Source organism: Oncorhynchus masou, chromosome 30, assembly GCF_036934945.1.
Source record: "Oncorhynchus masou masou isolate Uvic2021 chromosome 30, UVic_Omas_1.1, whole genome shotgun sequence".
NCBI lineage: Eukaryota > Metazoa > Chordata > Actinopteri > Salmoniformes > Salmonidae > Oncorhynchus > Oncorhynchus masou.
In genome coordinates this window covers 21,635,635-21,662,626 of record NC_088241.1, presented here as the reverse complement: position 1 = coordinate 21,662,626, position 26,992 = coordinate 21,635,635, and the positions used below count along the sequence as shown (strand labels likewise).

General features: G+C 41.7%; 3 protein-coding genes across 8 annotated transcripts; 1 reads left to right on the top strand and 2 right to left on the bottom strand.

Annotated features, from left to right (window-relative positions):
- Positions 1-3,518: 3,518 nt before the first annotated feature.
- On the bottom strand, positions 3,519-5,214 carry LOC135522335 (apoptosis-associated speck-like protein containing a CARD). Its single transcript, XM_064948484.1, has 3 exons — positions 4,832-5,214; positions 4,355-4,423; positions 3,519-3,924 (listed from the first exon to the last, which is right to left on the bottom strand). The coding sequence occupies exons 2-3, from the start codon at positions 4,389-4,391 to the stop codon at positions 3,662-3,664; spliced, it is 300 nt and encodes a 99-aa protein (XP_064804556.1). The 5' UTR covers positions 4,392-4,423; positions 4,832-5,214; the 3' UTR covers positions 3,519-3,661.
- Positions 5,215-5,422: 208 nt separating this feature from the next.
- On the bottom strand, positions 5,423-13,449 carry LOC135522334 (protein C-ets-2-like). Of its 3 annotated transcripts, none has more exons than XM_064948483.1 (9): positions 13,325-13,449; positions 9,253-9,479; positions 8,977-9,058; positions 7,983-8,099; positions 7,752-7,826; positions 7,413-7,613; positions 6,876-7,142; positions 6,494-6,612; positions 5,423-6,353 (listed from the first exon to the last, which is right to left on the bottom strand). In XM_064948483.1, exons 1-9 carry the CDS (start codon positions 13,332-13,334, stop codon positions 6,072-6,074), a joined length of 1,380 nt encoding a protein of 459 aa, XP_064804555.1. In that variant the 5' UTR covers positions 13,335-13,449; the 3' UTR covers positions 5,423-6,071. The 3 variants fall into 3 exon arrangements, with proteins under 3 accessions (XP_064804555.1, XP_064804554.1, XP_064804553.1); XM_064948482.1 differs by having other exon boundaries at positions 7,983-8,066; positions 9,253-9,492; positions 13,325-13,448; XM_064948481.1 differs by having other exon boundaries at positions 9,253-9,492; positions 13,325-13,447.
- Positions 11,818-26,694, top strand: LOC135522333 (retroviral integration site protein Fli-1 homolog). 4 transcript variants are annotated; one of them, XM_064948478.1, is made up of 10 exons: positions 11,818-11,889; positions 19,032-19,237; positions 19,964-20,133; positions 21,493-21,696; positions 21,812-21,886; positions 24,129-24,200; positions 24,468-24,530; positions 24,664-24,711; positions 25,047-25,130; positions 25,747-26,694. In XM_064948478.1, the coding sequence occupies exons 2-10, from the start codon at positions 19,098-19,100 to the stop codon at positions 26,268-26,270; spliced, it is 1,380 nt and encodes a 459-aa protein (XP_064804550.1). In that variant the 5' UTR covers positions 11,818-11,889; positions 19,032-19,097; the 3' UTR covers positions 26,271-26,694. The 4 variants fall into 4 exon arrangements, with proteins under 4 accessions (XP_064804550.1, XP_064804548.1, XP_064804551.1 ...); XM_064948476.1 differs by having other exon boundaries at positions 11,837-12,013; XM_064948477.1 differs by lacking the exon at positions 11,818-11,889 and adding an exon at positions 12,086-12,576.
- Positions 26,695-26,992: the final 298 nt, after the last annotated feature.

Genomic DNA, 26,992 nt, shown 5'->3' with positions numbered 1-26,992 from the left:
GATAACATTTTTGTGCAAGTAGCCTGCATTTTTAAACAGATGATGTGTCCTCCACAAAGATAACTTTTTTTTTAAAGACACTGTGAATGTGTTGAACATGCAACTAAAGGCAGAATTCCTTGGAATGTGTAAAAACAGGCTAATGTGCGTTCATGTGTTAGTCGGAACTAGGAGAAAGCATTTCCGACTTGCTAACTGACTGAACGCAGCACCAGTATAACTAAAACCAGTTCAGAAATGTCAGTTTCCTAGTTAAATTTTTTTTTTTTTTTACCTTTATTTAACTAGGCAAGTCAGTTAAGAACAAATTCTTATTTTCAATGACGGCCTAGGAACAGTGGGTTAACTGCCTTGTTCAGGGGCAGAACGACAGATTTGTACTTTATCAGCTCAGGGTTACAGCTCCAGTTACTAGTCCAACGCTCTAACCACTATGCTACCCTGCAGTTCACCCAGTTAGTAAATCGGAAATCAAACAGATCTAGTACCAGGCTATCAATGGCTGATAAGCAGACGTTTACGTTCAAATGGCCGTATGCTTGTTTATGTTTAAGAAACGACATAGCCTCAGCACAGATGTATTGTAATCTCATTTTTATAGACTACATAAAACCATGTTACTACATGTATCCAATGGCACCGTAGAAGAAGGCTGATGTTTTAAGTATCCCCTAACCAATTGTGCTTTTTTTGTCGTTTCTTTGCATTGTTTGTAACTTATATTTTTACTTATTTTGTACATAATGTCTTCTGAGAATTTGTAAGCGGTCAAATAAACTCCCACTTCCATTCTGCCAGCAAACGTGCAATATTTGGAGAATAAAATCGATGACATACGCGGAAGACTAAACTACCAATGGGACATTCAAAACTGTAATATCTTATTCTTCATGGAGTCGTGGCAGAACGACAACACTATCAACATACAGCTGGCTGGTTATACGCTGTACCGGCAGGATAGAACAGCGGCGTCTGGTAAGACAAGGGGTGGCGGACTATGTATTTTTGTAAATAACTGCTGGTGCACGATATATAAGGAAGTCTCGTGCTATTGCTCGCCTCAGATAGAGTATCTCATGATAAGCTGTAGACCACACTATCTACCTCGAGAGTTTTCATCTGTATTTTTTGTAGCTGTTTACATACGACCCCAGACTGAGGCTGGCACTAAGACAACATTGAATGAGCTGTATTCCGCCATAAGCAAACAAGAAAATGCTCACCCAGAGTCGGCACTCCGAGTAGCCGGGGACTTTAATGCAGGGAAACTTAAATCCGTTTTACCAAATTTCTATCAGCATGTTAGATGTGCAACCAGAGGGGGAAAAATTTCTGGACCACCTTTACTTCACACACAGACGCATAACAAAGCTCTCCCTCGCCCTCCATTTGGCAAATCTGACCATAATTCTATCCTCCTAATTCCTACTTACAAGCAAAAATTAAAGCAGGAAGCACCAGTGACTAGATAAATTTAAAAAAGTGTTCAGATGAAGCAGATGTTAAGATACAGGACTGTTTTGCTAGCACAGATTGGAATATGTTCCAGGATTCCTCCGATGGCATTGAGGAGAACACCACAACAGCCATTGGCTTCATCAATAAGTGCATCAATGATGTCGTCCAAACAGGCAACATCCGCACTGAGCTAAAGGCTAGAGCTGCCACTTTCAAGGAGCGGGAATCTAACCCAGAAGCTTATATGAAATCCCACTATGCCCTCCTACAAACCATCAAACAGGCATAGCGGCAACACAGGAATAAGATTGAATCGTACTACATCGGCTCTGACGCAAGTCAGATGTGGCAGGGCTTGCAAACCATTACAGATTTCAAAGGGAAGCACAGCCAAGAGCTGCCCAGTGACACGAGCCTACCAGATGAGTTCAGTTACTTCTATGCTCGCTTCGAGGCAAATAACGCTGAAACATGCATAATAGCACCAGCTGTTCCGGAAGACTGTGTGATCACGCTCTCCGCAGCTGATGTGAGTAAGACGTTTAAATAGGTCAACATTCACAAGGCTGCAGAGCCAGATGGATTACCATGACGTGTATTGTGAGCATGCGCTGACCAACTGGCAAGTGTCTTCACTAATATTTTCAACCACTCCCTGTCCGAGTCTGTAATACCAACATGTTTTAAGCAGACCTCCATAGTGCCTGTGCCCAAGAACACTAAGGTAAACTGCCTAAATGACTACCGACCCATAGCACTCACATCTGTAGCCATGAAGTGCTTTGAAAGGCTGATCATGGCTCACATCAATACCATTATTCCAGAAACCCTAGACCCACTTCAATTTCCATACTGCCCCAACAGATCCACAGATGATGCAATCTCTATTGCACTCCACACTGCCCTATTCCACCTGGACAAAAGGAAGACCTATTTGAGAATGATATTCATTGACTACAGCTCAGCGTTCAACACCAGAGTGCCCTCAAAGTTCAAAAATAAGCTAAGGATCCTGGGACTAAACACCTCCCTCTGCAACTGGATCCTGGACTTCCTTACGGGCCGCCCCCCAGGTGGTAAGGGTAGGTAACAACACATCCACCACGCTGATCCTCAACACAGGGACACCTCAAGGGTGCATGCTCAGTCCCCTCCTGTACTCCCTGTTCACTCATGACTGCACGGCCAGGCACGACACCAACACCATCATTACGTTTGCCAATGACACAACAGTGGTAGGCCTGATCACCGACAACGACGAGACAGCCTATAGGGAGGAGGTCAGAGTCCTGGCCGAATGGTGCCAGGACAACGTGACCAAGACAAAGGAGATGATTGTGGACTACAGGAAAAAGAGGACCGAGCACGCCCCCAGTCTCATCAACGGGGTTGCAGTGGAGCAGGTTGAGAGCTTCAAGTTCCTTAGTGTCCACATCACCAACAAACTAACATGGTCCAAGCACACCAACAGTCGTGAAGAGGTCACGACAAAGCCTATTCCCCCTTAGGAGACGGAAAAGATTTGGCATTGGTCCCTAGATTCTCAAAAGGTTCTACAGATGCACCATCGAGAACCTCCTGACTGGTTGCATCACTGCCTGGTATGGCAACTGCTCGGCCTCCGACCGTAAAGCACTACAGAGAGTAATGTGAACGGTCCAGTACATCACTGGGGCTAAGCTTCCTGCCATCCAGGACCTTTATACCAGGCAGTGTCAGTGGAAGGCCCTAAAAATGGTCAAAGACTCCAGCCACCCTAGTCATAGACTATTCTCTCTGCTACCGCAGGGCAAGCGGTAGCGGAGCACCAAGTCTAGGTCCAAGAGGCTTCTTAACAGCTTCTACCCCCAAGCCATAAAGCTCCTGAACATCTAATCAAATGGCAACCCAGACTATTTGCATTGCCACCCTCTGCCCTCTTTTACACCATGTGACTAATAACATTTGATCATTTGTTTTGATTTGATTTGTTCATTTGTTTTCTGTTGTTGAGTTTTAAAAAAGCTAGATGATTAGAATTTACCACACAGTATTTGCTAATGAAAAGAAAAAAACAGCGGTCAATATAAAATGTTTCATTTATTGCAAATGTTGGAGACAATTCATTTTTCCAATTTAAGAATATAATGTCAAACAGAGTGCATTGTTATCATCATAATTTTTGGGCTTGCCTTAAAAAAAAGAAAAATGGCCCCTATCAACATTATTCCCCCTTCAGGTCACTGATCAGGAATGGCTCCAAATCCATCAGGATATCTAAGAATATATCTTTGCCTTTGGGCCCACATGCTTTCAGAGGGCCGTCGAAAAGCACCCTCATCTTTTTCTGATTGGTTCTGTTAGCCCTCACTTCACTGTAGGCGTTTTGGGTGATGATTCCCCTCTCCAGGAGTCTATCCAGTAGGGATTCCACCTGGCTCACTCTGTCGATCAGGGCCATCCGGTGATGGTCCACAAAGTGTTTGTCTGAGGTAGAGAGAGGACATGACTTGGGACTTTTGGCAGTGATGGAATGCAAAGCATACATAATATATTTGATAGGTGCCTATATCTCTACATGCCTCCTTTAATGTTGTGTTTGTGTGCGTGCAAGGTGTGTAGGGTGTGCAAATTGGAGGATAGAGGTGATGCACTTTTTCTAATTCAGACAGGATTAAATAAACTATGGGGAGTGAAAAATGCTGTTGAGGATTCTAGAGGAGGGCAGCAGTTGCAACGACAGTATGTTGAAGAAGAAATTAAATGGAAGGACTTTTGTGATTGCTCATCGAGGTAGAATACTTTAGGTATTGAATGTTTCCCCATTAACCATCACTAATTACAGTAAAACATACATTTTAATAACGTCGGCATATTTGAGACATTAGGCTATATAACACCTGGGTTTAGTGTTTACCTTTGATCATGTTCTTTGTACCAGGTGCACCAGCCATTGCAGCACCCGATGTTACGTAAGATCTGTGAGCTGTAAAATAGGCTTCATGAGACACTACCAATCGAATAAAAATATGAATAGTAGGCCTAAAGATAAATCGAAATCAGAAAGCAATCGAAATGTGTGTTTATGGTATAATGTATTGGGCCTATTTTGAGTTGCAAATTGAATATATGCTACTGTATGATATCATTCTGGCCAGAGGACAAAATAGAACGCTCACATAAGTGAAAGTAAAACTGTCAACTTCCTTATGGTTTTCCTTCCATACGTTATGGACATTTCACTGCAATTTATTTAGGATCTAGGTCTAATAAAGGTTTGTTCTAACCTGCTTTTGTGTTAACTGAAGTGGTTTCTAAACATTTCAAAGATATGAAATTAAATATATATTTTTTATATGTCCGATGTACGTGTCTCCTACTTTATTCGACTTACATTTCTTGAAATCCGTCAGTTCCCTGCTGCACCCTGGAAGTTAATTGCGCCCAAGACCTATATATCCACATTCACAGCCCCGTATTCAGTGAATGTACGGGTCAGAAGCTCTACCAAGTCCACTGGGCCCGCTTTCACAACAATGCTCTTGTGAACTTTTGGCTCCTGCTTGCGGTCACAGAGTTTACGTCTGAACTTCTTCAATTCAGCCTCTCCCAAGTCTTCAAAGACACCGATTAATATGTCGCCAACAGTTTTTGGCCTATTTTATGCCAACCTGTAATTTAAACCAGGTTTTGTGAGATTGGGCTATGTGTCTTCTGTTCTATGTAGTCTAATAGGCTTCTCTTCAAGATACTGTACATCTTCGCACCGTCTGACGTCATAGGCCAAGGGGCGGTCCATCAGCACACTCCAGAAGAAACAAAATAGCCTAATCCATTATTAATAATTTAGCATTTATCTAACGAATGTATTATTTATTATATTATTTGTATATATCTTTGCCTGCTCATTTGAGTTGTTTATTTTATTTTAAATATAGGCCTTTATACCTTTCGAAATAATACACAACATTTTAAATCGTATTTTCAAGTTATGTACAGTTTATTTACAATCATTTTACAAACAATATTGTTCCCTAAAGCATGTAAATCGCACACATTATATTCAACAGAACAAACATGGTCCCTCTTAGCTTTATTTTGTCAGCAATAAAAGAGGTAGATATGTTAGGGTATAAAAATAGATCCTCACAGTCAAAGTTAATGTTGAACATTGTTCAACAGCATGGGTGGTAAGCAGTGGTGTCATGCACCCATTATTTTAGAGGGGGCAAGAAGTACTTGAGGATGAGGGGGGTTGTTAACTAACCATGTAATTAACATAAAGAGCATCAGTATTGGAGACAGCTGGGCTTACAGTTTCATTGAGCTCTTATTCTGCTGATGTTAATAGGAGGTAAGTCATACACTAAAATGAAATCAAATTGAAGGCTACTACAGAATTTGTTTATTCTGATTTTCAGGGGGTGCTGCACCCCTACTTTAGCACCCCTACTTCCCACAGCTATGGCTACTACTGTATCACTTGGTAATAAAAGTCTTACACCAAACATTGTCTAATGTTGCAGATAGAAATGCCACAAATAGAGCCAATGTGATTCATTTTCTACATGTCTAATAGGCATGTTTGTTCTACATAGCATATTTCTAGTGATGTAGCTGCTGGTACACTCCCCCTACTGCGACACCCATGCTTCGCTGGACTCTGGCGATAATACTGGTGCCCCCTGGCCTTGCCAGGATGATTCTGTACCCGTGGGTAAAATGTTCAGGCTGGCTAGGACCTCCTGTGCCGTCTTTCCCAGCATCCCCTGCACGTCGCAGACGAAGCGGTAGACGTATCGCTTGCCCGTCGTTTTGTGGATAATGTTCTTGTGGTAGTAGTAGCGCAGGCCGCGGCTCAGCTTCTCATAGTTCATCTTGGGCTTGTTCTTACACTGACCCCAGCGCTTGGCCACCTGGATGAAACACAAAAGGGGTGGTTGTTAAAAAATAACCACAAACGCCTGATAACATATTCCCACTGCTCAATCCTGTGCTGGTTTCCAACTCCTACTACGAGTGGTTAAAATCTCTCACAATCAGTAGAGAAACTCACCTCTGCTGGGTCGGACATCTTGAACTCCCAACCGTCTCCTGTCCAGCAGATGAAGGTACAGCAGGCGGAGTCTAGAAGCAGCTCCAGTAAGAACTGCCACAATTGGATGGGCCCTGATCCTGAATAGAGAGAAAATACACATTAACAAATTCTGATTGGACTCTGGACTGGATACAAGAGACTGGATACAAAAGTAGTTTATTTGCCTGCTACTCTTAAGATATACTATGAATTTGTTTATATTTAAAAGAAGACACAGTAATGACAGAGGCACATTCTAGAGCAAACACACAATCAGGCTCCAATATACACATACTACCCATGCTCACACACACGTGTATAACAGCAGTAATGATACGTCATGATAAGAGACTAGTTTTACCTGGATAAACTGACATTCCCATCACTTGTCCTCCTTCCCTCTCGGGTCTTTGGGAGTGTGCACTTTTGCGTTTGGCCACACGGGGGCAGTACAGCTCTGAGGGCTGCTGTGGTCTAGGGATTGAGGAACAAGATGGAGGGTGGTGAGGGGGCGGCACGGATGCGCTATAGCTGGGAGAGGGGTAGTCCGGCCAGAAGGAGGTCTTCTGTGCTTCTGAGTCATACAGTTTTTCACCTGAGTGACGGGTGTAGCTTTGCTCAGATTCATCTATGGAAGAGGAGGAGGAGGTAGACATTATAAATATTATCCAAGTAATCATAGCCTATGGATTTCTCTGTGTGGTTATTTTTATAAGTTAAATAAACAAAGAAGAGCTGGTTATAACAAACAGCTTAAAAAATGATATGAATTAGATATTACACAGCCTACAAAGAAAAACAGGCAATATGTTTTGAAACACAAATAGGCCTCATGGTCATGCATTGGTTAATACATTTTTTTGTTGCATTATGTCTCAAAATGTGTGGTCTTTCTTACTGAGGTGGTCCAGGCTGACAGTGCTGGGGGTCCCTCTGTGGCTCGTTCCTTTTCCAGGGAGGAAAGAGTTGCTGGTGCTGGCATCCTCCATGCCCGGGCTGAACTGTCCACTCTGGGCTGGGGAACACAGGGGCACAAGGCTGTGGTACGTCTGGGTGGAATCCTGGAACCCCGCTTGAGACTGGCCCAAAGTCAGCCCATCTAATAATGAATAGATAGAAAAAAGGAATGAACAATCATGATCAATATTTGTTCATTTCTAAAACTACAACAGGTGTTGATAATCATTCTCAAAATGATAGAAACATATGGATTGGAGAATAGGGGACTGACACTCACCACTTGGGTATGACGCCCAACAGTTAAACTCTGGGTATGAATCCAGGTTGAACAGGACAGAGTCACTTGAGGTTACTGAAAAAAAGAATGAAAGACGTCAAAAATAAAAACACGTGAGCAACACTGGAAGTTAGTCAACGGTCATTGACAGGCCGATCTAGTGATTCCCCCCCAGAATGCTTATCAGAGTGGTCTAATAAAGTGGTTGTTAAAGAGTCTCTGTAGGTGTACCTTTGTTGTCGTACGGACGTGGATTCTTCTGCAGCTCTCCATAACTCTCTGGATACTGTTGCTGCTGCCCTGGTCCTTTACTGTCTAATAGAAAAGACAGGTCTTCATCACTGTAGTCTGGAGGTCACGGAGATAGAAGAGAAGGATTGGGATGAGTCAAAAGGCATGAAGATCTGAACAGAACTCAAAATGGAATAGAAATAGAATTGATTTAGAATGTAATAGGTTATAATGCTACCCAAGGGGTTACAAGCGTATCTCTAAAGACTGTCCAACTGCTATTCTACAAGCTATAATATGTTATGGTCTACTACTATTACTCATCATTCTTACTAATACTAATTAATATATCTATTCAACAACTATTCTGCAGCACCCAGAACAAAATCTCAACCATACCCATTTGAGTTGAATGGCGGGAGAAGGGGAAACAGAGGGAAAGAGGAGGAAACGCCAGTGAAGGGAGTGTGACAGAGTAGTGATGAAGGGGGAGGAGGGGGGCTCTAAATCTGTTGGAGAAGGAAGTCTGGAGGAAAGGATTAGGGAAAGAGAGAGGGAGGGTCTTTAACCCGACCACCCCGTCTCGGCTCTACCTCCCTCAGTCAGACTGACATTCCTACAAACAGTGCATGGACACACACCCCAGCACCCCTTTTCCTGACGCAGCCCTCTTTTGGGTAGAAGAAGCAGATGTCAAGGTCTCATTTTGAGTTTCTGACAAGGCTGATGAGATACCAACTCTGCAAAAAACATTTCCTTTGTCCTTCAACTACCACACAGGGCTACAGGAAACATAGCTCAAAATCTTATCGTAGAAAAATGTGGATACTCCGAAAGTTAGTTTCAGAGTGTAAAATGATAACTATTAAAGTTGATGATTAATCATAATTCTAGTGGCGTTGGTGGCAGTTATTTGGTTTGGGGTGTAGTTCAATCTGAACTGATACATTGATCCGTGTTCATCAATAAGTGATCCAATGAGAACATGACTTACCATATGATGCAAAGTCCAAACCAGCAGGGACTTCCTGTGTTCTGAAGTCTTCCATATAATATCCAGCTTGGTATATCTCCATCTGTGTGGAAAAAGTGGAATACATATCAATTTTATTGTAGAACATCTTTTTGATACAATTTTACAGCTTTGGTTGATATGTATAATCGAATGGTCTCTGAAAATGTAAATATATATTGCATTCTTAATCATTTTAAGTGTTCGTACAGGTTGAATACATGATCACACTCAAAATCGCATGAGGCTAAATCCTACCTTTATTTTAGAGTCTCTGGTATCTATGTTTCTCTCGTTGGATTTCAGGATGGTATCCCAGTACATCTTTGACTGGAACAGTTGCTTCCACTTGGAGTTCAGAGTTACAATTGTGTAGTCTCCCTCTGCCCGGCCCAGTCCCGTTATAAAGCAGCGGAGCTTGGAGGGGCGTGCCTGCTCCCCGGCGCAAAGGAATGTGTCATCTTGCTTCGTGACTCCCCGTTCCCCTGTCCCAAAACACTGCGGTTTAACTGGCCGTGACGTCAGCCACGACCCACGAACACAGATTTGGCAGCCGCACACACCCACCCATTCACAAAAATGTATCATAAAATGGTCAATTGAGCGCCCAAAATCTAATTAACATTGCATGCCCATTTGGCTATCATACTCCCATGATAAATTGATAACCCATTCATGATCAGATAATGAATGGAAAGTTTATTAGTGTAATCCTAGCTAGCTGTTCCACTGGATGTCAGAAGGTGAATTCACCAATTTGTAAGTCGCTCTGGATAAGAGCGTCTGCTAAATGACTTAAATGTAAATGTAAATGTATATATTATTTTATAGGAATACAACTTGATCTACAAATTATTTTATTTCAATTAGGCCAGTTTAAAAATAGCCTATGTATTGAGAAAATGTTTTCCCATATTAGGTCAATAGCGAATACCCAATAGGCTACACCAAAACGCATGTATGCCTATCAATAGGCTATTGACTTAGTCATTAAAAAATCTATGGAAATCATAACCTTTTTCTATGCTTGGCAACGTCGACTAAGCACAAACCCATGCGAGACAGGGCGGGGGACAGATAGGGTGTTTTAAAAATCAGAACTTGCAAGTTGGTTATAATGAGGTGGGAGGCCATGAGCATATCTATAGAAGCCATTCGACAGAACAATAGCCCGTAAACTACATGCTGAAGCTCTGAAATCACGGTGTGAGTGGCCTGAGCAGATAAGGCCGACACAAGCGCCTTGTATAAACAAACACCGCAATTTTCCCCAGCAGAGAAAAAATACATCTGGAAAAGTAAGCTGCCAAGTCGTGTATGGTGTGGGAGACACGAGTCGTGATTGGGACCCCCCCCCCCCCCCCCCTGTCTCCAGACAAGGACACATGGGGGTTCTAGTTACACAACCTCCTGGCCGGCCTAATGATGACGAGTCCATCATCAACTCAACTGATTTACCAACCGAGTGACACAATGAAAAACTCCAGAATATCACAAAGCTGAACAATGCCAGAACCTCAATCACAATATATCATAGATTATCTTAATAAAAATAGGCCTAAACATTGTTCAGTGGACTGAAGGGACAGTTCAATTATTTTTCGTTATTTTTTTTCACAAATGAGGAAACCTTTACATGTATAAGACAAAAAATGCATAATAAATCTAAGTATACTAATAGGCTATTAATGCTGTGCCTTGTTATCGGGCTTGGGTTCATCTCATCTAGGCTATTTATTTTTGTATTTTTTATTTTTTACCTAAAAGGCAAAAGAAAGTTTCGATTTTCTGAACACATTATGATGATAGACAAACGTAAGTAGCTTTGGGCTACTCCATGCGTGCCTTAAAGCCAGATTGAGGCATAAGCAATGTGTGATAGCTTTCCTGATAAACCCATTGAAATTGATAATTAAAGGCAAATCTTTTCTATGAAAATACAGAAACTCACATTTTCTACTGTCTAACTTTGCACGCTATTAAATCATAAAACAATGTATTGTGAATTTGTTTAAAGTCATATTTTACATTTAACCTCAAGGAAGTGCATTGGGCCTATCATATTATTAGCCATATCTATAGTCTCCATCTATAGACCTACTTGCAGACTAAAAACGTAAAGGCCTTAAAATATGCACTTTCCTACATCGTGGATAGATGGTTATTTGTAAGAGAACATTTAATGATCCGTTTGCTAAGGGGAACATGGTCTTACTTTGTAACCTACTTTGGAAGGAGGTTCTTTTTATCACAGTGCGCAAATTTGCGGTCAGAGTTTTTTTTCACATCAATTGCAATTTCCGGAGTCATATTTAGAAAAACTACAGGAAGGCTCTACAATGTTCATCACCACTATGGTTATTAGGATGTGGCTATTCAAGTTTAGAATATTGCAAGCAACAGGCTTTTGAATGACAAACGAATTTATTTATCTCGACAATGTCCAATAACAAATTAGAAATGGGCCTACATTCATTTGCAAATTACATGTTGCTTGAAACACACATGATGCAATGTGTTTGTGCACCTCAAAATGCATGATGGCAATACATACTTCTCAAAACATTGCTGGACGATAACAACACTCGAGCAAAGCCTACAGAAGAAGCCCAACAGCTCTGCACCTTAATTGCTCTATGTCCAATCATCAGCCTGATCAACTTGTACGCAGTCAGATTAGGACGATTGTCATCGTTGGTTTGTAGGCTAATCAGCAGTTTTCTGTGTGCAATGTTGTAAGAAATTAAAAAGGACTTCGTTTCACCAGTAGGGACCCAACCCTAATGCGTTGTTAGAGTGACTTCACTTCCCAATTTAGAGCGAGAGAGAGAAAAAAAGCTGCCATCCGGTTATGGACTAAGCAAGAATTGTTGCTGCAATGGTTTGCGCCAAAGGGTAAATGCGCGTGTGTATGGGTTGATGCGATTGAGTCAGGCTATCCAGACTAGTTATAACGTGTTTAAATGACTAAATGAGAATCAACGATTGAGTGACTGCTACAATGGACTGTACGATAAAGGTAGGCGATTGAACTGGTTTTAATGTCGCTTGTGAAAACGATATGCAGCCACCCACTGAGTCGGTTAGCTCGTCTCTGCTGAGTGAGAGAGGCAAAGCGGTGATGCGAGGTCCCCACTCTTTCCTTCTTGTACAAAATTTCCTCTTCCTTCCCGTTCGTGGTTGTATGTCGGCTCTTTAATAACACAAGTAACCACTACATCTTTACACACCGATAAAAAACGAAATGGTGTCCAGCACTGTACGCGTAAAAAGGGGAGCGCAAAACTCGCGATTTTAATTGTTTCATTTAATCAAGTTTTATGCAGACGTCCCTGGTTTAAAAGCACATATGCTAGTCTAAATGCTAGTCTAGTCGAAAGTTAAAGGTAATTTAAAGAAGTGATGCACCTGTCACAATTTATGATAAAGACGACACCTTTGAGGCACATTACACAGCATATAAGCAATCTTGATCAGTTTATTGGAGCGCGCTCGTGGCAGGTGTCTTGGCGCCATGGAATGTATTTGGAGTATAAGGCCACTTTCCATAGAGTTGGAGGATCGAAATCCATGAGATGACTGGTATTTCATATTTTACATTTCTTTCAACATTAAATCATCATAACCACAACATATGAATAACTGTTAGGATTATTTTATCCAATTAACAAAACTGGACTTCAGTAAATTATTATTCTTTAATCGAATTATTAAAATGGGGTAATGTAAAGACGATCTAAAGCTAAATTGGTGAGAATAACTAGGCTACTAGATGTAGCCTAACTGTTATTGGAATAGATCAAATATTGACTTATCGAATTGTTCTGAAACGCATTTTTCTCATGAAGTGCGGCACAAACGCTGACCAAGACAACATAACAGCATCAATTACAAATATAACGCATTGAGGTATTCCTTGTTATAGCAATACTGATTATTATTTTCACAAAATAGGGTGAATTTAACCAAACAGTTAACGAATAGTTCGACAAAAAAAATATGTAGAACCGGATTAAATAGCTTGTCCTATAAAACAACAAGGACCTTCAATTTTGAGGGAAAAATGCACTAAAACAACGAATGGATTTTCTGCCAAGGTTATACATCGCACGATCAATTCAGTCTATTTGCAGAATGAAACATATCAATTTAGAGGCTAATAACGAAACGAAATAAACGATTTAACAGGTTTTGAAATTGGTTGAAACACCATGTTGATTATATTTTGAAGTAGCTAAGGCATTGGGATAAACCACTTACATTAAAATGTTATTAAACTTGATTCAATTGATTGAAATGTATATGTTTTGGACCAACAGCTTTAGCCTACTTTCACGCATTGCAGGTGTCCATCCTGTTTCTCGTCCACTGAAGTCAAATCACTTCCAGAAACGTATAACGAAATTATCATTACTTTTCTTCATACCCTACAGCTATTACAACATATAGGCCCAACGTACTTAGGCTATTATTTGGATAACCTGAGCGGGGGGGGTAGGCTACTTCTGGTTCGTGAAAATTTATGTTATTACAGTGACATAGAGAGCGTAATTTATGAGCGCGCACACACACACACACGTTCAAAACTTAGATATGAAGGCCCTTCTACTGAAACATGGATATTTACTAAAACATCCAGATAAAGTCAGTTGTTTTTGTCAAAGTTATTTAAAGAATATAGTGGCCTAAACTGCAAACAGGAGCGCCTGTCAGGTGTCGTTATCTGAACTCTGCAGGCTTCCTGTCTCAAACCTCTTTCCGCACACATTTCCGCTCCCTCCACACGAAAAAAGGCAACAGAGCCTTTGCAAAACAGTATCAAGTCACTGGATGTGTCGAGGCAGTGCATTGTTTTATATGTGAATAAATTAACTGTGAATATAACCAAGGCGACGGTGCTCATACTCCATGTGTATCCTTTATTATTGGCAGTACATGCGTTATGTTTCTACTGTCTAAAAGCCATGTAAAAAAAAGCCATATCAAAAGTTGTGAAAACCACATGTTTTTGCATGTTGAAGGAGCAGCTGCTGCAGGCCTTTGCAAAATCAGCTCAACACAACCTCTACTTCTGCTTTCTTGGCCTCTACACCATATTGAGGACAGAGTCGATCACATGTTACATGGATCACCATAGTGAATTAGGGATCAACTGCATGCAATAAGCAAAACAAGCAGTTTCTTGATATATGGCTCTGGTTTCAATAGGCATATATTTATTCATTTCAATTGTGATAAACAACAGCATAATTAACTTTTTTTTAGATGTACACTTTTTATCCATTAACTTTTTAAATAATAGACAATTGAATATTTAGCGGAGTCAATCTTCTTGTTTGGCAATGAACATTCCCCTTCGTAGACAAACTCTGCAATTTGAGGCCTCAGTCGAAAGGCACCATCAGCACAGATCAAAGCTAAAATAAATTCACTACATACAGTTGAAGTCGGAAGTTTACATACACCTTAGCCAAATACATTTAAACTCAGTTTCACAATTCCTGACCATTAATCCGAGTAAAAATTCCTTGTTGTAGGTCAGTTAGGATCACCACTTTATTTTCAGAATAATAGTAGAGAGAATTATTTATTTTAGCTTTTATTTCTTTCATCACATTCCCAGTGGGTCAGAAGTTTACATGCTACCAAATACTAATTGAGTGTATTGCCTTTAAATTGTTTAACTTGGGGTCAAACATTTTGGGTAGCCTTCCACAGGCTTCCCACAATAAGTTGGGTGAATTTTGGCCCATTCCTCCTGACAGAGCTGGTGTAACTCAGGTTTGTAGGCCTCCTTGCTCGCACATGCTTTTTAAATTCTGGATTGAGGTCAGGGCTTTGTGATGGCCACTCCAATACCTTGACTTTGTTGTCCTTAATCCATTTTGCCACAACTTTGGAAGTATGCTTGGGGTCATTGTCCATTTGGAAGACCCATTTGCGACCAAGCCTTAACTTCCTGACTGATGTCTTGAGATGTTGCTTCAATATATCCACATCATGTTCCTTCTGCATGATGTCATCTGCATGATGTACACCAGTCCCTCCTGCAGCAAAGCACCCCCACAACATGATGCTGCCACCCCCGTGCTTCACGGTTGGGATGGTGTTCTTCTGCTTGCAAGCCTCCCCCTTTTTCCTCCAAACATAACGATGGTCATTATGGCCAAACAGTTCTAATTTTGTTTCATCAGACCAGAGGACATTTCTCCAAAAAGTACGATCTTTATCCCCATGTGCAGTTGCAAACCGTAGTCTGGCTTTTTTATGGCGGTTTTGGAGCAGTGGCTTCTTCCTTGCTGAGCGGCCTTTCAGGTTAAGTCATTATAGGACTAGTTTTACTGTGGATATAGATACTTTTGTACCTGTTGACTCCAGCATCTTCACAAGGTCCTTTGCTGTTGTTCTGGGATCGATTTGCACTTTTCGCACCAAAGTGCAGTCATCTCTAGGAGACAGAACGCGTCTCCTTCCAGAACGGTATGATGGCTGCGTGGTCCCATGATGTTTATGTAACGGATGTGAAACGGCTAGCTTAGTTAGCAGTGGTGCGCGCTAAATAGCGGTTCAATCGGTGACGTCACTTTCTCTGAGACCTTGAAGTAGTAGATCCCCTTGCTCTGCAAGGGCCACGGCTTTTGTGTAACGATGCTTCGTGGGTGACTGTTGTTGAGGTGTGCAGAGGGTCCCTGGTTCGCGCCCGGTATGGGCGAGGGGACGGTGTAAAGTTATACTGTTACATTGATGCTGTTGACCCAGATCACTGGTTGCTGCGGAAAAGGAGGTCAAAAGGGGGGTGAGTGTAACGGATGTGAAATGGCTAGCTTAGTTAGCGGTGGTGCGCGCTAAATAGCATTTCAATCAGTGACGCCACTTGCTCTGAGACCTTGAAGTGGAGCGATGGGTAATGATGCTTCGTGGGTGACTGTTGTTGATGTGTGCAGAGGGTCCCTGGTTTGCGCCCGGGTATGGGCGAGGGGACGGTCTAAAGTTATACTGTTACATTTATACTTGTGTACTATTGTTTGTACAGATGAATGTGGTTCCTTCAGGCATTTGGAAATTGCACCCAAGGATGAACGACTTGTGGAGATCTACAATTTATTTTCTTAGGTCTTGGCTGATTTCTTTTGATTTTCCCATGATGTCAAGCAAAGAGGCACTGAGTTTGAAGGTAGGCCTTGAACTACATCCACAGGTACACATCCAATTGACTCAAATGATGTCAATTAGACTATCAGAAGCTTCTAAAGCCATGAGAACATTTTCCAAGCTGTTTAAAGGCACAGTCAACTTAGTATATGTAAACTTCTGACCCACTGGAATTGTGATACAGTGAATTATAAGTGAAATAATCTGTCTGTAAACAGTTGTTGGAAGAATTACTTGTGTCATGCACAAAGTAGATGCCCTAATCGACTTGCCAAAAAATATAGTTTGTTAACAAGAAATTTGTGGAGTGGTTGAAAAACAAGTTTTAATGACTCCAATCTAAGTGTATGTAAACTCCCGACTTCAACTGTAAATCAACTTCAGCAACGATATGGAACAAAAGTTCATCTAACCATGATAGTTAAGCATGTAGACTGCAATGCATTTGGTTTAGTCTAGTAATCAGTCTCACTTGTGAATCAAGGATATATCTAGGAACTAAGAGGGAGCAGGTGGGAAGCAGGTGTTGGACAAGTAAATGTTTGTTTGCTTTTGCACTGCGTTTGAGTTCCAGTAGAGGTTATTAAGCTAGAGCTCTGTTGTGAATGCGAGGGTGTTTCACAACAGTTGGTAGTACATGGTTGTGGTACAAGGATGTGTCACTATTGGTGAACTGTGTGAGCACCACCCTTTGCGGCTGATTCATAAGATGATTATCTGATGTGCTGTTAACCATCAACCATTAAGCAGATGAACGTGAGACAACAGACTTCTAACTTACAGTCCGACATGTTCTTCCTGTGTATGGTTTAGGTGGCTTTTGTATTTTGTTGAACCTTTTTATGGCAGCATCTAGTATTAGCCTTGGGTGGGCCTAGTGGATTCAGTACAAACCTTTCAATAGATAAAAAATGGCCTAAGTGTGATAACGCACAAATATGCTGAAAATAACGATTTGAATTTTGACAGCAGAACTGACAGGAAATTGATCATGTGCGTTTGTACTGTGTATGCTTGAACTTGGACAGCAGAACTGACAGGACTTTAAAATGTGTGTTTGTAGTGTGTATGCTATGTGTGTGTGCAGACAAAATTGTTTTCGAAACTATTTTGTGTTCCTCAGCAACAGGGCCCAGCTTCTACGAAACTCATTGAACAGGAAGTCAGTTGTGGCATTGGCGGTCAGGCCACATTCGGTATATTTGTGTCAGTTTGCAAGCTGTAGAGGGAGAGGGAGGGGGGGAGAGAAAGAGCAGGTGTACGAGCTTGTGGCTGTGAATGCACAAACACGCCATTGAAACAATGAATGAACTTAATGAAAGATTAGAAGTTGAACAATTATATCAAATCACTCCAATGCATAACATTACAATATGAGAATGGCGCTCATGACCCTTTCCATGAATCGCTGCTGCTCAGCCTCAACCTCTTCTCAGCTCAGCCCTTAGTTTCACTTCTGCTGTCAGGGTCTCTGCACAACATGAGAGGAGGAGGGAGACAGACAGGGAGAAGAAAGAGCGTTGAAGTGAGAGCGAGAGGAAAGAGACAGAAAGAGAGGAGAGAGAGGGTAACGGTCAGGGAGGAAAGTGTGGTGGACCTGTGATGTGTTGTTCCTCTACCACTGAAAACAAACGTATCACGTGTGCTAACATTTCAGTATCAGAACTGAAATAATATTATGTCCATTTGATATATTAATGTCATTTATTTAAGCTACAATGTTGCTTTGGCTAACAGTCCTGTCACTGTTAGCCTGAATAAGGAAATGCCACTAAATGTGTACCATGCATAAAACACTTTACCCTGCTCAGGTAACACAATGGAAGAGCGGGACTTTGAACTTCAATCAAGGCTGTGTATTCTTGCTGTCCAAAGTACCCAATCCTTCCCTACCTTCATCAAACCTAGGTTGTTTTCCAGCTTTAAATGAGCCAAATCTTTACACTGTGGCCCCCCTATGTTTCCTTTCCCTTGGCCTGTGCCAAAAGGTTTCTCTGCACATGGGGGCCAGATTTCCTGTGGGCCACCAAAAAAGCCCAGCACTGACGTACAAGCCGCAAAGACAATAGTGAAGTCCTCTAAACACACACGCACTTACACCCACTTAGACCTACACATATATACTTACCCACACAAAGCCTCAAAAACAAGGCCTATCCTTACCCACTGTATAGACACAACACGCCCTCGCAGACACACACACACACACACACACACACACACACACACACACACACACACACACACACACACACACACACACACACACACACACACACACACACACACACACACACACACACACACACACACACACACACACACACACACACAGAAGAGTGCCATCTTGAAGAATGGTTTGGAGTTTGGGGGCCTTTGTCAGCGTTAAACACAGGAAGCAGCACAAAGAAAGCGTCTCAAATCTTGATCTGACTCCACCAAGCTCCCTCCCATCACCCGAATCCCAACGAATTAAAACTGTGACAAAGATCACAGAAGCTCTCCTTTCTCAAAACATTGATGCCAGTGTACAGCATGTAACTGCAATCAAACATTATGGTACAGCTACATTTATCAAATAAAGACAGTGATTTATAAGCTTCATGCCACAATCTTCTATTTTCCAAGTAATGTTCCTCAAGTCACCAATCACAAATTCTAAAGACATCTGGACTATGACAAAGTTAGAAACAGGAGTTAATAAATCCTTCATCAATAGAACAAGACTCATTGGGGTGTGGAATCTCATCATGCATGTTCCATTCAACCTAGTGTGGAAAAACCTCACAGAGGTGTGGGCAGTTTCCTGGATACCGTCACTACATGACTAGTTGTGGCCCATACTTACCGTAACCGCTGACTCCACTGTTTGTCCGTGCCGGCAGGAAGCACTGTCCGTGGTGAGCGAGGACCAGTCCATTTTCGAGTCGCCCTTCCCTGCCGCCACGACCATGCACATGAAGGGCGAGATGACGTCACCGGGAAGCTTCAGCCAGGCCTCTGAAGAGAGCCAAGAACCCACCGAGCCGGAGTGGGCCGGCCCGGGAGCACAGAACCCTGGGAAGAGAGGAGAGCACATCAACGGAACCAGGTGAAGGAGGGCGCATCAGTATTAGCAGTCTTTGAGAGAAGAGTTATTTAATGTTATATTTACCACATTTCCACTTATTTAGTGTTATATTTACCACATTCCCACTTATTTAGTGTTATATTTACCACATTCCCACTTATTTAGTGTTATATTTACCACATTCCCACTCATTTAGTGTTGTATTTTTCACATTCCCACTCATTTAGTGTTATATTTATCACATTCCCACTCATTTAGTGTTATATTTATCACATTCTCACTCATTTAGTGTTATATTTACCACATTCCCACTCATTTAGTGTTGTTTTTTTCACATTCCCACTCATTTAGTGTTATATTTACCACATTCCCACTTATTTTGTGTTATATTTACCACATTCCCACTTATTTAGTGTTATATTTACCACATTCCCACTCATTTAGTGTTATATGTACCACATTCCCGCTCATTTAGTGTTATATTTACCACATTCCCACTCATTTAGTGTTATATTTACCACATTCCCACTCATTTAGTGTTGTATTTTTCACATTCCCACTTATTTAGTGTTATATTTACCACATTCCCACTCATTTAGTGTTGTATTTTTCACATTCCCACTTATTTAGTGTTATATTTTTTACATTCAAGAGAGTTGACCATCACCATAATAAATACTGCAACAGGATCACACAGAATCATACGAGAATATTACTCATCTCCCTACTCTCTCCCTCTCTCGACAGTCGTGAGTCCCCTGTGGACTGCAGTGTGACCAAACGCTCCCGACACATGAGCAACAACGATGGGGGTCAGCTGGCCTACCAGGCCTCATACCCTGAGCCCCGCGCCAGCCCCCAGACCACCACCCCGCCCAACAGCGCCACAGAGGAGAAGAGAGTCATAGTGCCCGCAGGTGAGGTGCCAACACACTCAGCGGAGGGGTGACCAGATCCTGTGGCACAAAAAGGATTTGCGAAGAGAATAGGCTGGGATGGTGTTCCCATCATATTGCCTTCACCTGTTAAATGATCTTCCATCATTTGTGAGTTAGCCATTAAGAGCAGATTTTAGGAACTGGGAAGGGAGCACATTTTTGGAATGGAATCCAGCCAATGAGTCATTGTTGGGAGATTCCAACTAAGATGATATTCCAAACATTAGACATCATTAGGCGTAATACATCCTTACAATTAATAGACAAGACTACAAGGTTTGATTCTTACCCTGAGTCACACAGGCCAAGTTATTCTAGTGGCCATGATAATACACGGATATTACATCACAGCTGTGTTAAACAAGGACAATGAAGACCCTAGGGCTGCCCCCCCCCATTTTTAACTGTATTTTTTATTCCAGGGCATTTTTTTTACACCAGTAAATCAGCTACAAGTTATTTACATTTTGGAAATTTGTTAAAAAAGTATTCCCAAACATAATATAAGTGATAAGTGATCATATAAAAATCATGTAAAAATGTAAGCAAGGTTTTTTAATCAAATATATCTGTTTGGGCATCTTGTCAATTTGCAGTCTACAAATGATTTGTAATTATGTTCCAGCCCCCTGACCATCCACTCAAGAAAAAAAGTTGATAATCTAGTTGATGATCCCTGCCCTAGGGCAGTGTTTCCCATACTCTGGGTCAGGACCCACTTCCTTTCAGTGTAAACTTAAACGACTAAAACCAAATAGAAAGTATGCAGAAAATATAAAGGACCTATTTATTTTTCAATAGCGGCCTATAACCTTTGAAAATTTGAATAACAGCTAGACCATCAGCCCCCATTGATTTTGTAATGTTTGAGCATAAGAACACAGCATAAGCCATGTCAAAATGCATAGAATTGTAGGAAATGTAGATTAGCTTTGAAACTGCAACATTCTCTCTCCACTGCTAAGATAATCTGCTTTACTTCTTATTTGGTTTGTGTCTTTTTTTTCCACTGCTCACCCCTTTTGGTGGGTCGTGACTCAAAAGACACCTCAATTGGTGGGTCACAAAGCAAAACAGTTTGGGAACCCCTGCCCTAGGGTACAGACAGAGGCTAGGCGTCTCCAAACTACTGTCTGATATTTTGGGGTATTCATGAGGTCCATACGTAATCTTTGGGCTCTTACTGTACATTTTAAAATACCTTTAGTTTCATTTGAGAAGAAAACAAAAGAGTAACTCCTCAACTTTATGAGATGCTGGGTCTGTGTGAGTTACAACAACCTCCTGTTACCCCGACTTACCGATCTCTCTTCCTTCTCCTCTTCCTCCTGGTCCCAGACCCTGAGGTGTGGACCCAGGACCATGTGCGCCAGTGGCTGGACTGGGCCATCAAGGAGTACAGCCTGGAGGAGGTGGACATCATGCACTTCCACACACTGGAGGGCAAGGCACTCTGCAAGATGACCAAGGAGGATATGATGCGCCTCACGTCCGCCTACAACACAGACATCCTGCTCGGCCACCTCAATTACCTCCGGCAGAGTAAGGGTTACGGCCTGGGACTCGTAGAACATTTTCATTTGACTATTTTCATACTACATGAGGACATAACTGATCTATGTATCCATTTTGTAACCTTCTTTGAATCTCTTTTTAGGCAGCCCTACTTTCTCCTACCCCACAACTCCAACCAACAACACACAACAACAACCCAGACTACAGGTTAAATCAGGTAAGACAATTAACTTCACAACTCATTACCAACAACATAGTGACTTAGTGCAAAATCCTTAAACTGCATGCATAAAGAACCTGGAGCTCTAGCAAGCATTGAGATAAACTGCCTTAAAATGAGAAGGGGAGTAAAATGGAGGGTTTTGTGGCATCTATTCAAACCTCTCTCAGAGGCAGATCAAATACTTCACTCATTTAATGGATTCAAAATGAAGTTTTGAGTTGCCATTTCAGATTACATAGGTCAGAGTGCTTTAACATTTCCCTGAGTTGATGACTCCACGACTCAACAGTCAGTTTCAGACAGGAAACAGCTGCACCAGCAGAGGAAAATGGGGGAGTATGGGCCCCACTTTGGGACACAATTGACAATCTAATGGCAGCAGAGGTGGCCCGGAAGAAAAGAACACTCACCCCAAGGAATACTGGACCATCTTCAGCTCTCCTTTGTCTGTTTTCTTCTGGCTGCTTCAAATCACTTTTTTTGAGGCTCCATCTATGTGCTTCCTTCCATAGACTGTAAAAAAAATATGGACGAAGCCATCGATGACGATACCCCATTGTTTCCTATAGGAATGCTCAATGGCGCAGTTGATGATCAGGAAGTATCATTTCAGTGTCACCATCTTGCTACATGGAGGAATTTTTGAAAACAATGCATGTGCAGTTTGAGCTACTCTGGGAAGTGACAATGCATCCCACTGATGGCTTGCTTCTGAAGCTAAGCAGGGTTGGTCCTGGTCAGTCCCTGGATGGGAGACCAGATGCTGCTTGAAGGGCCAGTAGGAGGCACTCTTTCCTCTGGTCTACAAAAATATCCCAATTCTCCAGGGCAGTGATTGGGGACATTTCCCAGTGTAGGGTGCTGTCTTTTGGATGAGACATTGAAACGGGTGTCCTGACTCTCTGTGGTCACTAAAGATCTCATGGCACTTACAAAAGAGTGTAGGGGTGTTAACCCCGGTGTCCTGGCTAAATTCCCAATCTGGCCTTCATACCATCATGGCCACCTAATCATCCCCAGTTTACAATTGGCTCATTCATCCCCCCTCCTTTCCCCTGTAACTATTCCCCATGTTGTTTCTGAAAATGAGAATGTGTTCTCAGTCAATTTACCTGGTAAAATAAAAAATAAAAGTTGCAGGCTAGCTGTGTTGACCCCTCTCATGTAGTATTTCAAGTTGAAGGCCCTCTGGGGTACCACAGGCTAACATTAGCAACTAAATGATCCTTATAACTTCGTCTGTCGAAGTAATCAGACATGCATCTGGTGAAATAGAAGCAATTATTGATACCACGATTGTGTTGGGGGAAAAATGCTTCCTTCCTTCTATGGCTGCTGGGTAAATCCATTTGAATTCAATCACTTTTTGACAGCCCCCCCTTTTGATTTGAATGAAACATTCCATACACATTTGCACATTGTATATAAGTGCCCAGAAAGTTACTTTTTGGACCCAAATGCAAAAACATTCAAGAGATAAAGGTGCTCGAAGTTGATCTATTTTGCATACCCCACCATACCATGAGACAGCCATGTCTTAATCAATGGAACAGATAAACGGTTGAGATTGCTCTCATTTACAAGCTTACAAATAGTGTTGTCAAACTATTTGATACTTTCTTGAAAATAAAAATGTAATTCAACCTTAAACATAAATGATCAAAAAACGCTGAAACTCCAATTTGTTTCATGTTGTAATAGATGTCCATTCTATTTCTACGATTGAAATGAGACCCACCCTGTATTAAAGAGCATGTTATGTCTCAACCAATGGCAGGCACAACACAAAAACCTAAGATTATGTAAAGTAGGGTCTATGCTACAAGATATGCATATATGAAGAAAATAAGAGTTTGCGTGTTTTTAGATAATTAACGTTGATTGATTTGAAAACAGTTTGAAAAACCTTTTTATAAGCTTTTAACTGATATCATACTCAACTGTTTATCCTTTCCAGTGATGAAGACAAGGATGTCTCATGGTGGAGTATGCAAAATGAGTCAACTTTGAGCACATTTATCTCCTAAATGTTTTGGCATTCTGGTCCAAAAAGTCACTTTCTGACTACTTCTTCCATGTACAAAAATGTTATGGAAAGTTTTGTTTAAATCAGAAGGGAAGCTGTCAAAAAGTGATGGATTTACCCTGCTACCCTGTCTGTCCTCTATGCTTAAAAGCCCTCTTTGAACTTTCTTCCTGTGGATGCCTCGTCTCACCCTCCGTTGTTTTCGAGCAGAGAACAGTTATGAGGAGATAGGCAGAAGGAACAGCTGGCCATCGAACCCCATGCCACCTCCAGTACCCAAAGGTATAATAACCGACATCACATCTCATTCTCAGTGCTTTACATTTATTGTGAGCACTAAGGCAGATTCATACTAATAGTTGTATCAAGATATTAGTTCTAAAAATTATTACTACAGTGTTTCACAGTGGAGAGAATAAATTCATTAAGTGAAGCATTTTGTAGTTCTAGATGGAATAATACTGATAAAGAAAACTAAGAGTAAACAGAGGAACTTTGTTGACATGTTTGCATTATGCTGATAAATACATCATGTTGTTTATGATTTAGGTTCTCCCATGGAGCACCAACACAGCACCAGAGTCACAGAGCCTCCACCGAGAAGTGTGCAAGGTGTGCATCTGTACTGCTTTCTCGTTTCCTGATCCTAGTTTGTTGAAACACTGGTGTAACCTTTGTATCATAGTCAAGCCAACAATGTCTTCATAAAACAATCTAACTTTTCAAACCCTTAATTTCCTTGCAGACCCATACCAAGCATTAGGTCCCATCAGCAGTCGTCTAGCCAACCCAGGTGAGAGCATATCCCATAATGCACCATGTTAAACTGGTGAACCAAAAAGGTGGTGACAAATGTGGCCTTTACACTGTCTGCTTTGGTGTCATGAACTGTAACACTCCAAAAGAGATTGAATAGGAGAAAAGAGGAGGGCCGAGGTATTCCTTAAAGAGAGAACAATTAATGGTCATACATTCCCTGTCTGGGATGGCACATTGACAAAAACCTCCACCGAGATGAAAGCATTGTACATTCACCCTCAGCGAAACTAGGCTAAAATATTTTAATTATTGTCTCCCGTTGACCCGAATGACCCTGTTTGACAGAATTAATTCTGTATCTCCTCACAGAAGGGCAGGCCCTCCACTCCAAGAACCGAACAAGCAAACACAGTTCATACAGGCTGCCTGACCCCAGCGCTCACAGGCCTGTGGGTAGGTTTCTGCCTGGTCCACCCACGTTCTCTCTCTCTCGATGACACACAGTGAAAAAGGTCACATTTGCAGGAGTAGTTCAAACTTCAAAGTATATTTAGAATCCTGGTGTTCTCTTATACAAGTTATATTCTCAGACACAAAGACACCCATCGGGACATTGATATGACATGACAGATGTTTTAATAGCAAAATAGTTCACGAGAAGGAGACATCAATGGTGCATAAATGAAACTGCATGTGAATGATTTAAATTGTATTTTCGTGTCAAATTGACAGTTGGCAATCCATCCCTTACAGGATTAATTGACACAAACAAAAATGACAATGATTCACAGTGAAAATTCTTACGGTGTTCTGTGCAGTGCAAATCGCATAAAGAATGAAATGGAAATCAATACATAATAGTAGATAAGTATATTCAAGCAAAAAAACATCTTAAAAATCTATACAAATACAGAAAAATGTTAATGTGTATATGGATAAAACTACACTTAATCTACAAACAATCCTACTCGTAAGAGAAGCATTTCAGAAACAGATCTTGCTCGCTTTAACAGAACCCAGCCCTTTGATGCATCCATTCCCCTCACCCCCGTCCTGTTTCTCTTCCTAGGCTCTGGACAGATCCAGCTGTGGCAGTTCCTGCTGGAGTTGCTGTCGGACAGCAACAACTCCAGCATCATCACCTGGGAGGGCACCAACGGCGAGTTCAAGATGACCGACCCGGACGAGGTGGCCAAGCGTTGGGGCGAGCGCAAGAGCAAGCCCAACATGAACTACGACAAGCTGAGCCGAGCCCTGCGCTACTATTACGACAAGAACATCATGACCAAGGTGCACGGCAAGCGCTACGCCTACAAGTTTGACTTCCAGGGCATCTCACAGGCCCACCAGGGCCACGGCGGAGAGGGGGGCATTGTTAAGTATCAGACTGAGGTATCTTATGCCCAGCCCTACCACAGCCACCAGCCAAAAATGAACTTCATGAACACACATGCCACCCCTATGCCCGTGTCCCCTGGGAACTTTTTCGGGCCGCCTACAACTTACTGGAACTCAACAACCAGCCCAATGTATCCGGGCTCTCCCATGCCAAGGCACCCGGGGACTCACTCCCACCTGAGCTCATACTATTGAGGCCTGGGTGTCTTGCACTAGACTGGATGGGCTGGCAGAGCTTTCTGAAACAGACATATCCAAGATACCGTCCACAATGTATCTGGTCTTTAATGTCAAAATTACATTGTAACGCTATGCAAGTTTTTTAATTTCTCAATTATGGAGGTTGAGAATGTTCATTTCCTGTGATTCAGTTTTTTGAAAAACCAAGTTTTTCAATTATGTAAGTATTTTGTTTAATATGTAATTGAGGTCATTGAAGGATTTAAGGGGAAAGTCACTGAGTGGGAAGTGGTAAAACTGTTGAGGTCTTTATCTCAATTACTATATTCATTAAATCTAACATTTGTAAAAGTATAATTGTACAGAATGTTTCATACAATTGTAGCAATAAAACATTTACCCCTGTAGTAATGCTAATAAAAGAAAATTGTATATTTGAGTTGGTCTCCTCTCTTTTCTTCAAACCATTGATCATTTTAACCGACAAAAAATATTAACAGGCAGGAAGATCACATCAGTGACTCAACCCACTCAAGTGACGCACCCCTCCTAGGTACGGCATGAAAGAGCACCAGTAAGCCAGTGACTCAGCCCCTATAATAGGGTTCGAGGCAGAGAATCCCAGTGGAAAGAGGGGAACCGGCCAGGCAGAGACAGCAAGGGCGATTTGTAGCTCCAGAGCCTTTCTGTTCACCTTCACACTCCTGGGCCAGACTGCACTCAATCATATGACCCAC